This window comes from Esox lucius, chromosome 12 (assembly GCF_011004845.1).
Source record: "Esox lucius isolate fEsoLuc1 chromosome 12, fEsoLuc1.pri, whole genome shotgun sequence".
Taxonomy (NCBI): Eukaryota; Metazoa; Chordata; class Actinopteri; order Esociformes; family Esocidae; genus Esox; species Esox lucius.
The window spans coordinates 742319-760907 of NC_047580.1; the positions used below are offsets into that span (position 1 = coordinate 742319).

At 42.5% G+C, this 18589-nt stretch overlaps 1 protein-coding gene across 2 annotated transcripts in view; it reads left to right on the forward strand.

Moving 5' to 3' along the window:
- The first annotated feature begins 1512 nt into the window (after window positions 1-1512).
- srpk3 (SRSF protein kinase 3) overlaps window positions 1513-18589 on the forward strand; it is an 80830-nt gene continuing 63753 nt past the window's right edge. For both annotated transcript variants that reach the window (XM_020044375.2, XM_010865280.4), the window contains exons 1-4: window positions 1513-1615; window positions 2060-2171; window positions 2738-3153; window positions 3440-3548. In XM_020044375.2, the coding sequence (XP_019899934.1) occupies window positions 1600-1615; window positions 2060-2171; window positions 2738-3153; window positions 3440-3548 (653 nt within the window). In that variant the 5' untranslated portion in view covers window positions 1513-1599. The remainder of the gene's footprint in view (window positions 1616-2059; window positions 2172-2737; window positions 3154-3439; window positions 3549-18589) is intronic.

The window sequence follows — 18589 nt, forward strand, 5'->3', positions numbered from 1 at the left end:
TGGCAACAGTGGAAGCCACTGTGACCTTTTTCTTTATTTACAAATGAATGGACTGGGGCATCATACACAATAGCAGCTTACCCAGTTGGGAAGGATTGTAATTAGTTGCAGTTGAGAGGGTAGAATCAAGGGTGTAGGACCCGGGGGGACGGAGAAGACATGTCCCCCCCAATATTAGAAACGGGTTAATATGTCCCCCCATAATGTTGTTTTGTGTAATACTTTTATTTTGAAAAGTATGTCACATCTGCGTCGTGACCAAATCCAACATTCTCATTAATTTTTTCATGACGAAAAGTGTGTGTAGGCTGGCTACATGTAAGTGGATTCCTGTAGCTGTAAGTTTTATTTTCACAGTAACTACAGCATAAACGTCAATAGATTTTCACCAGTGTCGTTTTAAGAAATGTCTATTGTTGTATTGCTGTGTGGGAACCCGCAAGCAAGCATTTTTCACTTTAATCTTATCTATTTGCACTATTACATTGCTGTTTTAAGTAATGTGTCCCAATATTTATTTGATTTAAATTAATATACATAACATATTTTCTTGTTACCTGGAATTGGCAACATTCGTAAGAGGTGTCAAGATAACTAGGAAAATTGGTATTTGGAACTTCTGCCTGCATAATTCTACTATTTGGTATAATAGATAAATTACCATTAAAAACAAATCATTGTACTATTACTGGAGAAAGGTGTTTGGTCAGGGATTAACTTAGTTGATAGTAGTGTATGTTTCATGTCATATGACAATGTCTGTCTCAGATATAATGTTGTTGCAAATCATAACATATTCAAATCCATCAGTGCCATCCCCAATTCTATTGTATGTTTAATAAAAAGTATTTTAACAAATACTTCTCCGGTCACCCCTTGTCTACCACAGCTTTTAGTTGGGGGTTGTCACTTCACTGTAGTCAAAATCCTAAACAAAACAAGTAGAAATATGTTTAATGACCTCTCAAACCCGACAGTATCTTTCAGGAACTCAATTTCACAAATCTATTTGAAGTGCACTATTCAAATGTTACAAACTAAATATTTAGAATTTTACCATAACTCCTCAATTTTAAATGGTGGGTATTCAATCCAGTGATTGGTTATGACAGCGATTTGGAATTGAAATCAATAATTGTGTATTTTGTGATTTTGTTGAAACTACTGATCATTTATTTTTCCTTATGAGGTATACAAGTATTCAGCCTTAAATGATGTATACAAGATCTGCTATCTTATTTATGAATATTGTATTGTGTGCTGTTTTTATTTATTTTGTATTTTTATTTATTTATTTATATAAAATACATATATTTTTTGCTTGTTTTATTACCATCATTATTTGTGAACCTCGTTATGTAAAGCTTCAAAAGTAGATCTTGAATGTCGTTAATGTTTGTATATTATGGTATGTATGGTAATACATTTTTAAAAAGTAATTGAAAGGAAATGAATTGGCGACATCTTTGACCCTGCCCCCTTGGTGCGCTGGAACAGTGGACGTGCAGCGTCAGATGCAAGTCGTGATCTACGTCACTGCGCACGCGCAACCCAGAATACCTCCGCCCAGCAGTGTGCGTGTGACAGCTGCCTGCACTGATGATATCCATGAACGGTGAGTTTTAGAACATGCCGAATATTATTTGTCAATGCTTTTGTCCATATTGTATATTTTGAAGGCATTTGCACGACGCTGTAATTGATCTAATCAATTTCTTACAGGTGTAAATTTCTGTTACTCGGCTATATTTTGTAAAATTGCTAGCTAGCTTTAGCTAGCCAACTGTCTCAGGGCAGTTAGTTAGCTTAGTAGCTAACAAGCAGTCATTGACCACTCTGCGGGGTAGTTAAACATGCCATTTAAGGAACTATGTCAGACTTTATTCCCGAGGCAAAATTTGTTTTTCACCATCTATCCCAATGGGAGTATAGTTGGATGGCCTGTTTGCTACTGTAGTTACTCGTGTGTGAGTGGAAGACAAGCAGCTGTGTAAGCGTAGTGACCTAGCCTTGTGGACGTAGTTAGCTTTGTGTGACGTTATTCTCTGATCGCCAACAGTGTCCAGCGGTAATAACAACCCGCATAGCACCACCCACAGTAAGAAGCATAGGAAGAAAGGCAGGAAACATCGAAAAGGATCGAGTGACAACAACACCAGTTTGAATATTGAGTGAGTAATGTTAGCTGCTGCAACGCTATCCCCCCACCTGTTTATGCGTAGGCTATCATCATTTACTCGGTCTTGCTTGTGATTATGTCTAGTGTAGCATGAGTAGTTATGTTCTAAAAATACACAGAGGCGGTCGAACCACTCACCTCTCCAGATAAGCACATTGACACACGCCTCCTCCCTGTGACTATTTTTGTTTAACCCTGGCAAACGTTAACAATACCAATATCACACATGTCACAAGGCGGTTTCTCTAGTTGACCATTATCCCATGGTAATTGCATAATCCACCAATACACATCAGTTATAGGTGGCAGTCAATTCAGTTTTTTTATGTAATGCATGTCTCACTTGTAGAACACCAACCCCTCATTGTCTGTGTTAAAGCTTACCAGAGCAGAGCTCCGTTTACCGGGCATTTGAGTATTTACATTGCTGAATGTCAAGTCAGTCTTGTTAAACAATTAATATTTTCAGTTTGCAATAAAATAATATTATAGGTGGGTATTGCTGATTGTTATTTGAACAAACCCTGTTGAGACGTGGTTTGTGTGTTTTTGTTTCAGGTCCCAGCTTCCCACTACAGATGAGTTGTGTCACATCCTCACAATACACAGGCCTGTGACTCCACCCAAGACACCTCCCCTGAACCTGTCCCAGAGCCCACCAGTCCTACAACCCCCTGCTTCCATTAACCTGTCCCAGAGCCCGCCACATTTATGTCCTGCTGCTCCAACCACCACGCCACTTCCTACGCCACTAACTCTGTCTGACTACTCAGAGACACTGTCCAGTCCTATATGGTCCAGTCCCATAGCACCTTCACTATGTTTGCCTCCTCTACTGTCCAGTACTCCAACTGAGCCACTAGCTACCCCTCCAGAGGCTCTCAGCCCACCACCTCCCGATTTCTCCCCTCCGCCACCGGAGCTTCTCGGTTCAGACGATGAGGAACAGGAGGATCCTTCAGATTACTGCAAAGGTAAATCATAGTTAAATGCATTGGGCTTCTTCCACAATGGAACGATGCTATCGTTTCAGTGTTTTTTTTGGTCGCAAATGCGTTAGAGCATGTGTTTGATGTTTTGGAATGCTTGTATTTCTACTAAAAAGTGTTTGTCGTGCATTTTGTCAAATTACACGAATGAAGGAGGGGATAAGACAAGTACAAATGACCCAAGAGTCTGCATAGAAGGTATATTCACACTATATGTGACGAACAACAATGACACAGTAAGGCTTACCGTGTGGTCTTTTGTATATTTCAGGTGGATACTATCCAGTGAAGATTGGAGACTTGTTCAATGGCCGGTATCATGTAGTCAGGAAGCTTGGTTGGGGTCATTTCTCTACTGTATGGTTATGCTGGGACCTGCAGTAAGTAACTGATACTTATTTTTTACTGATCTGTACTTTCAATACACACTGCAGAACTTAATGCTTTTAATCTTGTTTGTTATTCCCATCCATTTGGTGCTGAATAGCTAGGTTTTCAATTATAAACATGATTGTTTGTGAAAGAACTGGATTTTGACCTGTTTTAGATTAATTGATTATTTGGAATTAATGTAACAAATTAATTTAATATATAGAGTATTACAATTAATACAGTTTCAAAGAGCAAAGTTCTCTGTAGATTCAAGGTGTTTGCAAGAGCAGAGAAGCATACAGAGTTCAGGAAAATGCAAGAAGAGACCTTTCCCAAACCCTGCTATGGTTTTTATCCTAAAACTAAAGAGTGGGGATAGTTTGGCTAACCTAGGAATCACAAGAGAAGTCCTAAAAACTAGACCCACTTATCAACTAGGGACACATTCAAATCTATGCCTCCTAACACCATATTGTTAAACAGTGATCTACTCATGGGTTTGGCATAGGGTGATTAAGACATGACCTTAGGTTCTGTAGTCAGACCAGAGATAAACATTTGTGACATAAACATACTGATAAAAGAACATGACCAGACACAGAGTATAGGCTAGGAAAGGGCAGTTGAGGGTATAATTACAAATTGCTATACTAAATACTGAAAAATCATTGAATATTTAAATAAACATAGAATTGACATTTTCGGTTCCTTCAGTCCCCCTTTTGTGTCCAAAAGGACACAGTATGCATTCGCATTAAAGTAAGATTACTCAGAGGAAAGAGTTCTACAGAGACAGAAACAAAAGCAATTTACGAAAAACAATAAGCATAAAGCAGGAAAAGTGAGGTCAAAATAAAATTTGATGACATCATAAACTTAAAACCAAAGATCAGTGATCACTACTATGAGAGTAAATAAACAAGATGTTGTCCTTTAGTTGTTTGAGATCGTTAATGATATTTGAAAAGACAGGCGTGTAAATGTCAGAGTAACGAACTAGGCCACACACCATGAGTAGATTGAAGTTGGCACACTTTTGTAGAATAATCATGTGGCATGATTTTAAGCCAGTAAGGCGTTATAGCCCATTCGTCAATGAAACATAGATATACACATTTTGTCAAGGGCTACCATGACACCATAAGTTGGAATAAGGCCACCATATTTTATTTAACCACAGAACAAACATCTAGGAAACGTATAATTTCATAACAGTGGAATTATAGCAGTAGAAGAAACATGTCATGGAAATCACTAATGGGAAAGGCACCGAGACTGTAGATTATTTTTTACAAGTAAAGCTTTATTCAAGATTTGAGCAGTTAACAACACTCTCAGCAGAGTCAGTTCAAGTGGCTGTTATTTGCTAGACTCCAGTCTTGAGCCCGCCGTGGGCTCGCGCTGAAATAGCTATTATTTAAGTCCTGCCGTTGGACTATGCTGCTACTGTTGGTCCCTCGAAGTTCTCCGTTGTTCCCCCCTGCCTCCATGGTCCAGATAATGGTGGAAAGAGCAATACAGACGATGAAGGCAATGAACGTGACCTTCAGCATGCCCTCCTCGCTACTCCATGGCAATCGTGGTGGTGGTGGTTGTCGTCCTGGCATCAGTTGATACATCGTCATCAGAGTTGTATGGCACCTTCCTGCAGTGGCTGGCGTGGACCCACATAGCTCTCTCAGCAACCTTCATGGCCGTCTTGATGATCAGTAGCACTTGGTATGGTCCCAACCACCTATGCTGATGCCAGTACTTCCTATGGAGGTCCCTCACGACAACCCTTTGGCTCAGGCTGGGCTGCTTTCACGCTAGGAAATACAGACTTCAACACATTAAGTGCGATGCAATAACACACCATCTTGTCGTCACACCCTTGTAACGTCAGTCTATTCTGTGAGAAAGGAGTGGTGATCATTCCATTGGTCTGCCTGTAAGCACTTCATGAGGAGAGAGACCCGTAGTGCGATGCCTTAATGTACATCCGAGGGCAAGTGGCATCACTGTTACCCAAGCATAGCGGCGCCCACAAATGGGTAATGTTACTTCTAGGATGTTTTTACACTGATTTTGACCGGTTTTCAGCTCTTCCAGGAAGTGGCAAGATGCTCTACAGTAGTTGCTAATATCATTTGCTAGTGTTGTCTGCCTGTTGGTATGTGAGTAACCCTTCTTGTCCCGTTTTAAACGCTTGCTACCTGGTTAATATCATAGTGTGGTCTTCAGACAATTACAAACATTGTTTGAGCTAAATGTGAGTGAATAAAAGCACAGTCTGACCAGCCATTGTTATGTCAATCATACCTAGACGTTCTAATGGTGCATTCTAGACAATACGTTCTAATCACACCAGTTTGATCACATGCTTTAGGGACCACTCTAGCCTGATCACAATGGTGTGATCGTACGCATCAAAGGGTTAACAGAGTGAAGTTGGGCTAGAATAGTGCATCTCTTTAGCGTAACATGAGACATTGTCAGGAGAATGTTTTGGTAGTGCAGTAACTTAGCAGGGTGCAAATGAGGGCACAGTGAAACAAACAGTGAGAGGGAACATGGCAACAATGTCTGCACAAGCCAGCACATCCTCAGTAGCTGCATCAACTGCCCGTAGGCAGAAGCCCAGAGCCCAGTTCCAGCACTGCTTTAACGTGTTCTGGACCCAATGATCTAGCGTTAGCTGTGATGTCATGGCATAGCTACCTAACAGACTGTTGGACAAGTTGCAATTTTGTTTTGGAAACTTTGTGGCCGTTCTCAGCTAAGAATTCCAGCAACGCTCTGGTATCAGTTTCGCAATCTTTCTGGGTCTCCAAGCACAAGAGTAAATCATCAACATATTGTATGAGCTTACATTCCAGCTGGAGGTACGAACCCTTCCAAATTTTTAGCAAGCGCCACAGTGAAGACAGGGTGGACGGACCAGGTCCATCGCTTCCCATGGAACGTAAAAGCAAACCAAAAATGAGATTCTTTTAGCACAGGAATACTGAGAAAATGCATTAGCCTAATCATTAACTGAAAACCAATTTGCGGTTGGTGGAACATCTGATAAGACTGTGACTGGGTTGGGAACGACCGGTGAACAAGCATGTATTGCTTTATTAACAGGTCTAAGATCTTGAACATATCGCCAATCCCCATTAGCTTTAAGAACAGGAAGGATGGCAGTGTTACATGGAGAATCAGGGCAGAGTATTATCATGAGTCTTGAAAAACAGCAATCCCTTCTTCAGCTTCCTTACTAAGAGGTTACTGGGCCTGAATGGATTTGGGTGTTACTGAGAGGCTGAACGCCCCTTCATTTGTCCAATATCAAACTTATCTGTAGCTCAAAGTGTATCAGGATGGCCATGAAGCAGCGGGGAATCCACAACTGGCAATGAGACCATCTGCAATTGAGGCATATATCTGTCAACACCATGAACACCCCGCTGGGCTGGGACAACCCAATAGAATTGAACACACCAAACATGCGATGTGGGGGAGAATTTGGAATCATCTTTCATGCATCCTCTCAGTTAACCTGATCTGTCTTTCTTATTGAAATGTGGGGTATCCTATCAGTGAAGCCAAACAATGATTGTTGTTTGCTTGTTAATTGGACCGATAATACACAGTGGTCTGTTCCTATATACACATTCCTGCATATCACAGTCTCAGACCCTGATTTGACTAGCCATCTCTTCTTGTTGTTTAAATCCCTAACCAATGGGGAGAAATTAGATTTGCAATGCAATCCCGCTTCAGGTATGACCGAACCATTTTGTTTCCAGAAAGAGCGCACAATGGAGTAGATTTCACTATGGCGCATAAGGTCTGAATCTGGTCGTATATTCCATGCATAATGTCAATCTGGACCTGTCTGAATGTCAGACAGCATCAATATCTGTGGCTGTGTAATCAGAATACCGTCTGGTTCACAGGTAACTTTCATGCCCAATTTGCACATGAGGTCTTTGCTAGCCAAATTGCAGGGACAACATGTAGATTAAATGAATTGGTGCCGATTTGGAATACCATCTACAGATAAAAGCATAGTTAAAGGACTCAATCATCTCTACACCAGAAGCACCTACAGTGTGCACAGTTTCATTTGACATGGGAAAATTCAACATGGAGTCATGCATGATAGCAGACATTGCAGCACCAGTATGTACAAGAAAACATAAGGGCTTGCCTTTGATCAGAAGGGTAACACGAGGGGTATCTTAGGACTTGGTAAATCTCTTAAGGAACTGCTTCTGTGAAAATCTGTCCGCTGTCTACGCTACACTTCAGTCATCCTTAAGTTTATTGAGTGTGCCTTTGTGTGGTGGTCCCGTCTGCCATCCACCACCCACAACTTCCTGTCTCTCCAGTTCAGGGCACTCTCAATAAAAGTGACCATATTTACCTCAATTGTAACATGACTGATCTCTTGTCTGGTCCCTGCTCTGTCCCTGTCCACCTCTCCCTCGACCTCATCCTCCCTTTTGATTTCTTCCACTTTTCCGAAAACCACCAGTTCCTCCCCACTTTTCGCCGAATTGCTGACCTTGTCCCTGATAATACATGAGCTGAGCAGCCTGGAGTTGTTTTCCTTTTCTTGTTTGGATGTTACCTTGTTATCAGCGGACTGCTGCTGCTGTTCCGCATGTTTACAATGTTCAATCACAGTCTGTAGAGGTACTATCTCCCACCCAATGCAAATTTCACAGTTTTGTACTACACCCATGCATTTCCACATATCCCTTTTCTCTGTATGATCTGTAGGAAGTACCTGTAAGACTGTGACTCTTTTGGCTAAAGGGTACAGATGTTGCTAATTAAATTACGGCAAGTTGCAGTGCTGTGCGTCATGGACAAAAACAAAATAAGTGGCCACCAGGAGGCATCTGTGAGAACGTCAACACTCGCCTGAAACTGCTGTTATTCAAGCCTGCGTCTGTACTTATATGGCCAGAATAAAACATTCAAATCAGAGGAATATTTTCTATTATAATCCTATTCATGGATTGCTATGTTTGGTTCCATGTTATAGGTCTACACACATGAATCACTTCCTTTTCGTTAACGGAAATTTATTTAAACTGAAATACTATTCTTTGTTACAGCTGTTGATTACAACGATTAAGTTTGCATTTGTGTAGGCTAATTGCAGACTTCTACCAAGTACATTACCTATTGCGTCATTGATGCCACTTTTCTGCATGAATATTTCCTGAAGACTGCATCTGTTTTTATCAATAGAAACTTAATAATAATACAATTAAAATAAATGTATTTTCCTGCCGGATATCTTTAAGTACAATATGCCACAGTAAACTCAAGTGAAAATATTGAAGTGTTTAACATAGCGTGTTTACATGAAGGACGTTTAGTTTGTTAAACAGGCTATAACTAGATTTTTTTCCCCCCTAAAGTTTCTAATAAAATGGCGTTTGAACAGAACATGTAATTCGTTTATTTACTGTACAATGGCCTAAAGTCAATACATGTTAATTATTCCACATTAACCCAGAGAGAGACAAAGCACCTGTTACAATACTTGTACTCTCACATGCCTAATAAGTTAAGTTGGAATACAATGTAAAACAAACGGTCTGTAAATAGTTTTCAGTTTGAGTATAATTCTGACAACGGATCAATGTAATTTATGCTACACCTATTTAGGAAAAGTCATCGAAGGTGGGTCTTCAAAATGGTATGTTCCAAATCAATTGCATTGACAAATAATTTTGTCTACATTTCAGTATGTTTAAATATATTAAAATAAGTTTTGAATAGTTTTGCAATGCCGCAATGTAGCCTAATTTTGCATCATTATTATTTAATAGACAAGTGCAGTCTCATTTGTCTTATCAAAACGGCCAATATGGCGTTAAAATTCCAGTATTCCAGCCATACAGAAGAGCTACTGGACATATGTTTTAAATAGCTGTACTGTATAATAGCCTACACTTAACAATAGAACAAAAGATTGTGATGCAACATTTTTTTAAAATTCTAATTAGTCAACAATGAGCTCTTCACAATCTTTGTGAGCTGAGCGTATACTCAGTTTAAATACTGTTAGCTACATAATTGCCTTATCTAAATATTTTGAGCCAAATCGCAATTGTTTATAGACTCAATCTTTTTGCATAATATTTTGATTCCAAAGTCATGTTTCCAATCTGACTAAGGGAGTTTGAGGTCAATGATAGAAACATAAAAAAAAAAAATAATTGCCTACCACGCAAATCATTTCAGTTTCCATAGGATGTCTAGCCCGCATGTACAAAAAACGTTTGACCGGCTCTGCGGAAAGTTTATACTTTTGGCTCAGATCATTTACTGAACCTCGTTTGCTGGCCTCCGTTGCACCCTCACCACTTTTTTTTCTTTTTTTTTTTTTAAAGCCGTCCCGGTTATGTCTGCTTCGCCTTCAACCTTTGAGAGTCGTATGCTGGAGCTAGTGCTGGACTGTGCTGCTTTTGATTCTCGTGCCGAGCTTAGTCACATGACTCATTTATGTCTTATTGTGAGAGGGAGCGGAGGCTTGCTGTTTTCTTGGAAACAGATCATACAAGTCACACAATATTAGGCTTTTTAATATGATATTAATCTATTTACTTATTAATTTGTAATATTTCCCACCGGACATTTTGACGGTTGATATTTTCATCTGGCAGAATACCTTCTGCCAGATGGAAAAAGCCTTTGCCGGCTAACGTAAACCCTGGTGCAGTTTTCCTTAGCAGTAGGCCTAGTAATGAGAATTTAGTGTGCATAATGATGGGTGATGTCATCAGGAACAGGTGTGCTTAATAGTGGAGTCTGTGAAAGCGGCACCGTTAAAGCAATGCCTGCAGTCGGAGGCTTGCTTGATCACAGGTGGCACTGTGACAGTGTGGGCTACTGTAAATCATCCTTTCCTTTATTTATTAAATGTATTGTGTTTATCAAGCAACCGTGCTTTAGGCCTTTGTAAAGCAATTCATGCCGATATCCATAAATCATAGCAAACTGTATTACAGCGTCTCTTGTCACTATATTATGATTAAAATGAACTATTTGACACATGAGACGTTTTAACCACATGTATTAATTCAGGTGTGCAGTAAATATGAAGTGCATTATTCAGATTGGAAACATGATTTTGAAATCAAAACATTGTACAAAAAGATCCTTGTCTATAAAAATAATTGCGATGAGGCTCAAATTATTTTGATCAGGCAATAATTGCAACAACCAGGTGGCTAGAGTACCCAGGCAGACGCAAATCACTCTTAATGGGCAATACCCCCAGATAAAGGTTGAAGCTCCCTGTGAATTAACTTAACAATGAGAATAAAGTGTAATGTTGATGACATAGCTGATCACATGCAACGCGACAATAACTCAGGATTTCTTATGTACACGTAGAACATTTCGATGTACACGCTTGCGGCCTACACGTCTACATTTTCATAATGCGCGATCGGAATTATAGATGAATAGATCAGGGGTCATTTTTTTATTATAAGACTTTTTGGTCAATTTGAGATCCAGATTCATAAAAGATATAGCCCTGGATGCTATAGCCCCAGATGCACAGGCCTAATGATGCCACTGGGTTGGAGTCTGGCACGCGAATGGCAAAATTCGCTTTCCACGATTAGGGCTTATTTTGTTAAAAAGAGGAAGAGGACTGATTTTAGAAATTGAACCCAGAGGACAATGAGATCATGGCAACGTCTCTGGTGTCACCTTACTGTATGCTCAGTTCTATATCGTGAAGCTTTGCCCATAGGGGCTTCGCTCCTATTGGTTTACCCTCTCTGCCAATCGGCAGTCACTGAAAATGTAAATATGCAAATAGCACTGCTCTAGGCAATCTGCCCCATGGCTATAAAAGCAGTGCTCACACCCCAATCTGCCTCCCTTCTTTCTTCACAAGAAAGTTTATTTTATGCTTTTCGGTGATTCTCTACTACAGTCAAAAATGACTTCACCATCTACCGCAGCTGGAGCGGCGTCTTCGATGACGGCACCCCAGCTACTGACTTCAGTGTCAGCCTGTGGCTGTGACAAGCTGGACCAGGCCGTAGACTCGTGTGTTGTGCGTGTTTGGTGCCGCAGCACGCTCGTGAGGGTGCTACAGAGGAGCCCATATGCACCGCCTGCGCCGTCCTCCCCTTGCCGGTGAGGATGGAGCGGCTGGCATATTTCGCTGAGGAGGTCCCACTCGCTGACGTCCTCTCTCTCCTCTCCGAGGAGGACTCCTTTCAGGAGTCGGGGGCGCCGGCTGAGAAGACCGGCCCGGCCCGTCGACGGCGCCAGAGGTCCCCTATCTGCGTAAGTACGTAGAGGAGGCGTGGAGTGCGTCTTTTACGACCAGGGGGACCGTGAAATCTCACCTCGCCTTCACTGCCGTGGAGGGGAGGTTGGAGACGCTGAGTAGAGGCATTCAGCCTCTGGAAACCTCTCTGGCGGAGAAACGGTACCCTCTCTCTGTGCAGTCCCTAGCGGCCTGCAATAATGTGGGCCTCCTGGCTGCGGCTGTGGCTAGGATGACGGAGGGCCGCACCTCTTTGTCCCCGGCTGAGGTCAGCGAGGTGGCGCGTGCTTCGGCGGCCATCCTGAAGCTGACCCAGGTCAACTCCCTGTCGGCTGGCAGGGTTATGGCTAGGTCAGTGGTGCAGGTCCGGCACCTGTGGTTGGCCTTGACGTCCCTGAAGGAGCCGGAGAAGGGTCTGCGCCCACAAGAAGAGGAGCACCCCACCAAACGCACACAGGGTGGGGAAGCGTCCGAGGGACACTCCCCCTCAAAGAGTCATGCACGCCGTTTCTTGAACGCAGTTTCACTGTCAGCCTCCCCCATTCTCGGGGGTCGTGGAGACCGTCTTGACTCGCCTGGGCTTTCCGGTGAACTGGCAGAAGAGTGCTCCTCAGCCCAACTGACTGGTAGTGTTTCTGGGGCTCCAGTTCACCGCACATGAGAGGCCTTCAACGCTGATTTGCACGCCTCCGTTTGGATCCGGTGCGTCACCGGCGTCATTTGGTCAAGGTCCCGGACTCTCTAGGGCAGGACTTGGCGTTTTGGAGGGACCCGCGCACTCTGCTACGGGGAGTTCCCATGGGCAGGGTGTCGGTTCGGGTTCCCGGTTTTTACGGACACATCCCTGACGGGTGAGACATGTCAGTTGCGCTCGGTCAGGGGCGTTTGGCCTCCTTCAGAGCGCCACATGAACTGGCTGGAGTTGGACACGATCCGACGCGTGTTGCTACACTTCGCACCGGCCCTACGGTGAAGGGACGTGCAGGTGTGGTCGGTCAACAGGAGGACGCGCACTGCCCCCTGTTGTACTCTCTTCGAGCGCAGGACAGGTCCCCGTTGGGCGTGGACGTGTTGACTCATCGGCCGTGGCCGAGAGTACTGTTGTACGCGTTTCCCCCTCAGCAATGCATTCTCCCCGCCATGTCTCGGGTGCGGTCGAAGGGGTTGTCGCTCATTCTGACCGCCCCCTTTCGCCGGGTGCCCTGTGGTTTGCAGAGGCGGCCCAGATGGCGGTGGGGACGCCGTGGCCGATCCCTTACCGCAACGGGGCGTTGTCGCAGGCAAACGGATCGATCGGGGCGTTCCCTGTGCTGGGTCAGCCGCTGCGGGCTTGGCTCGTGAGAGGGCCAGGCTGCTGCGCCGGGGTCTGACGGCGGACGTGTTCGCGACCATTCAGGGCGCGAGGGCGGCCTCGATGTCAGCTAGTTACACCGCTGGTGTGAGGGTGAGGTGGTTGACCCCCTCTGCTGTGACGTGGGCAGTGTCCTGGTCTCTTTGAGCAGCTAAGGTCCACTGGCACGCTGAAGGTGTACGTGTGTGCCATTTCAGCGTGTCATGAGGGTTTCAATGGCGTGTCTGTGTTTAGTCACCTTTTGGTTAAACGTTTTTTTGCCGGGTCCCGCCGTCTCCGGCCAGTGGCCCGGCGGACGTTGGTTCTGGAGGCGCTGTGTGATGCGCCGTTCGAACCTATTGACCAGATACCGTTGAGAATGCGCTTTTGTTGGCTCTGACCTCTGCGTGCTGTTTGTGTGCCGAGTCCGGGTCTCGGCGTGTTCTCTGGGCTGGCCTCGGACGCTCCGATTCAGTCGAGACTGATTGAGGAGGTACCGGTTGGGTTGGTGTTGTGTGTGCATTCGTTTGGGGGCTGTGATCAGCGCGCAACCGTATGTGCTTAGTGTGAGTGGGATGGAAGTGGCTGTGTTGTGGTGTTCAAGCCTGGGCTGTCCTGTTTGGCACTTATCTCTTGGTGAGGTGGGTGACAGGCAGGGAGTGCATCTTGGGCTTGCTTGCTTTGCCCTAAACGAAGCCCCTATGGGCAAAGCTTTCGTAACCCCAGTTTTATGAGTGGAGCGTTGCCCATAGGGTTCATGCCCTGACCTGTCACTGACTGCTTTTCTCGTGAAGAAAGGTATGTCGGGAGACAGATTGGGGTGTGAGCACTGCTTTTATAGCCATGGGGCAGATGGCTATATATGCATATTTACATTTTCATTGACTGCCGACTGGCAGAGAGGGTAAACCAATAGGAGCGAAGCCCCTATGGGCAACGCTCCTCTCATAGAACTGGGGTTACGAAAGTTACCATCGTTCCCAACGATTGTGAAGAGTTCATTATGCTGACTAATTTGAATAAAAATAATTTGTTGGATCATATAATTTGTTTTATTGCTGTTTAAATGTAGGATATTATCCAGTATGGCTATTAAAAACATATGTTTGGTAGCTATTCTATATGATTGGAATTTGGGAATTTTAACAGCCATATTGACTGATTTGATAAAACAAATGAGTTGTGTGATGGTAATTCCATGTATCGACACTCGGAGTAAGGGACACAGAAACAAAGTTCTCTTTGTACATCATAACCGTTTTATTAATTATTATGCACAGAGACTATTATGAGAGACGCGTCAACCGCTTACGCAAACATAATCGTCTGAGGAGCCTCTAACTAATATAGCTCATTCAACCGTATATATCACATAGGAAAAAGGGGTGTGGTAAGATGCTGCCATCTGTTTCATGTCAATCAAACACCTTCCCTTTGTTCTATCAAATGCTATCTTCCCCCAACTTATCCTTCCTGCCATACTGTAGTGTTTACCCAAAGGGGCCAACTGACCTTACTGCCCCCTGTTGTATCTTCTCCTATCCTGTCCTAAAACCCATTGATCTCCATCTGGACAGGCAATAGATGTCCCCTATGCAAATACCAGGTCCCACACATTCCTGTACCTATCTTAACAGTGGGACTCAGTCCTTTATACAATCAGAATACATTGTATAAGAAATTTCCACAACAATCCATCCTCTTGATACCATGTCAAACCTTGGTATCAAACCTTAAACAGTTCACTCATTAGGATGTAGACTGCAACAAAACAGTACTCTTTAACAACATGACCCAGTCAATATTATTACCCTTAATGATTAGAGAACTTAGCAAATCTGAAATGTCTGAATCCTCCTTTACATTCTTCTAGATCATTACCTTCCGTACAAAATCCAAGATCACACATTGTCATCATACAGAATCATAACATAGTACAGCAAACCTTTTGTTAAAATCATCATAAACACCTATCACTGAATGCATCCTTCAATTCATCACTGTTACAAAGTCCTCTCATGCCAACTGCTCGATTCACTGAAAAGTCCTCTCCATGGTTCCATTTGGATGTCCTTCCAAAGTCATCACAACTGTTCTGCTCCTTCAAACGTCAGACAGTCAGTTATGAACCATTTCTTTGACAGGTCGATGTAACAGAACGAAAAAGTCAGATGTGTATTCCAAGGTGTTGTCCTTCACAGCTCAAATGCAGACACAGCTCTTGTTGTCTCCATTCTAGCTGCTTTATCAGCCAGGCCAGGAGAATCTGTGTGTTCTCCCTTGTGAACTCCAAGATGACCAGTTTTAGCTAAAGGTTCTAGAGCTAAAGGCCATGTAGAAAGTGACTGGTTACGAGCACCAGAAAATTCACTTTTCCCTTAGTGACTTCAATTCACTGCGTCTAACCTTCAAACACTGCAATCCTCGTGTAGCGTGTCGTCGATCCCAGGTTCCTCTCTCAGCTACCTGGACAGCAGATGAGATGTACCTGGTATGGACCCAATCAGCGTAGCATGATGTTGTGCAGTAGATCTTTCCTACGCCTCCATCCTCTCGGTCGGAGGTTGCCTTCTCCATCACATTGCAGAACCATCAGGACTCGAGTCAGTCCAGCTCACAGGAACTCAGCATCCTGTAGACGTGCGGCACCTAGACGTGCAGCGCTCCAGAGTCGACTCCTCTCTCAGCTGTAGGACAGTCTGTCTGTGTGTCTGTGAGATCCATCTCACCTCAGCCACCCCACAGTTGTCCTTTTAAGCCAAGCTCAGTCTCTCCCAGGGCTCCAACAAGTCCTCTCTTGTTGAATCGCTTTCAAGTGTTCTGTATCTGAATGTGTGAATTATCCTTGAGAAGATTAGTTCCAACTGCATAGTACATCATCACATATGTCCATCACGTTAGCTTGTTGCATCTCGCTGATACATTAGAGTCACACACTATCAAACACTCAAACCCTATATTTCCAATATCTCTCTACTTCTTCTCTCCAAATAGATTAGAACAGTTGAAATCAATAACAGTATCGTTAAAACATTAACATCTCTGGTGCTTCTGTTCTGCTAGTGTAGCAAAATAACAATTCCACTCTCTTATATAGTTGGTGTAACAACCAACACAAAGAACAGAAGAACACAATTTCACATATCTCATTACTGTTCCAAAAACTCATCAGTTAAGATAGTTTGCTTACATTGAGGTACCACTCTCTAAGAGCAGTTCATGAACAATTCTCAGTTCACCTATATAATTTACATCTGATTGTGTTGTATCGGAACTACAATCAAATTCACCCATTGTTTGACATATAGGATCAAATACCTCATTTCAAATCAAACATTTCACACCATCTTGAAGGTCAGCTAACATAACTGTTATTTAGCCTAATTTCTCTACAAGATGAAACTTAGTGTGAATGTCTCCAAGTCTCTTCTTATTATCCTAGCACATCAAACACACTCTGAAATCCTGTCATAAATCATGACCCCCCCTTTTTACTCCTTTATCACCACAGGGCTCTCCCTGGAGTGGGGGGTGGTTTACTAACCTAAGGATAACAGACCCTGGTCTTGGAGGATTGTCACCTTATCACTAAGGGACACTGTTGTTATCTTGAAACACCCCAGGCATTGACAATAGTAAAACAACCTTTTTCCTCATCATTCACCTCAAAGAAACCTCTGTTAACCATTAACATTCCAATGATTGCTTACTAGGACAGAACTTAAATTAGTATTAGAATACCCAATTTTGATAATGTCTGTTTCTCTTCTAAAGAGTCCAAACAAGTTAAAATCCATCTCAAACTGTTTTTTTTTTTTTTTTGTGTCAGTGAGTGGAGTGCTCCAGTGGGTCTGTACCTCTCTTTACAATTTTGACTATGTAAGACCTCTCAACTTGGTTTTCCCGAAATATAACTTCATGCAGAATTATTTTCTCAATATCAATTAAAACATGGCAAAATTTTGTAAACATGTAAGGAATAACACAATGTGCTCCCTGCACGTTTTTACCCACTTATTCCATAATGCATGAGATTAATATGATTACTTCTAATCAAATATTAAACTAACTGAACAGTAACACACCCATCAAATTAGTTATTGCTTAGCTACACCATTTCAAAATGGTAAGATGTATTCTACTCAACCATAACCATGTTAGATTTCACATAAAACATACTTTTCAAAGACCCAATTTGACAAACTAGATTATTCATGTAACTTCTTTAAGTACCTATTTAATTTGCTTTGAACTCTAAGTTCAACTCTTTTTCATTTGAACTCTAAGTTCAACTCTTTTCCACTATAGATAATCATTTCATACAATCCCCCCCTGCTTTCAAGACAGAAAATGACTTCAAGCTTGAAAGCAGAACCATTACAGGACCGAAATTAAAAAGAAAATCGATAGATGGGAGGAATCTAACATACATCCAGTAAACGTCGCAAACTGAATATCCAACCAAAACAACCGAAAATAAGAAAAACAAAGGAAATAAAAACCGTACCACACACACGGTCGCTCGTGTGAAGGAACTCCCAAATTAGCACATCAAAATGTGCATCTACACAGGCAATGGCCAAACTAATTTGAGACCAACAAACATCATGACTCAATTTACCTCCTAAACTCTAGGGAATTTTCTCAATTTTAGATGTAAGTCTATGTCATTCAAAATAGTGGCGGTCAGCCAAAATCGCTACTTCCATGCATATCTCATGCAAAGACATCGAATTTGTTCTAGCAATTAACAATGTTGGATGACTCAAGGTCTCCACCCTTACTACAATTTGATTCGAAACCATAAATGTAAACATTAAAGCAACCAAAAGGAAAACTTATTCTGCTTTCACTTAATGTTTTATCATCCCAAAACTGAACATGTGTTGGTAAAATTACCACGTGTGAGAACAGGCTGAACACTCGAATTTAACCCTTAGTAATATGCTACCTTGATATAATGTTAAGGGTGGCGGAAGCCATCCCAGTGGACCTGCCCACCCTTCCTGAAGCTCTGAGCTCCACACATATATGGTGAGCCATTAGCAAGGCCAAATGTTCGTTTATGGTCCCCAGACCATCCTCTCAACTTAGCCTACATCGTTCGTTAACTGAAGATTTTAGATTTAGTGTCCAACCTATCTAATATTTTCGCAGTTTGTAAAAATGTGCTTATCATTATCTATACAGATTTATGACGTCACTATAATAAAGGAACAATCAGTGAGCAAACCCCATGATACCCCAGGCTAGAACCCTAAACGCAGACACATCAATCAACCCCATGTATCAGTGTACCAGGCTAGAATTTATAAAGCCAGTAACGGGCATCAGGCATAGGCCCTAAAACACAAGAATTAACCCAGGTATCATTGGAAATACAAATAAGAGAAACCACATTATTTAACCAAACTCAACTTAGCATTTAAAAAAAATAG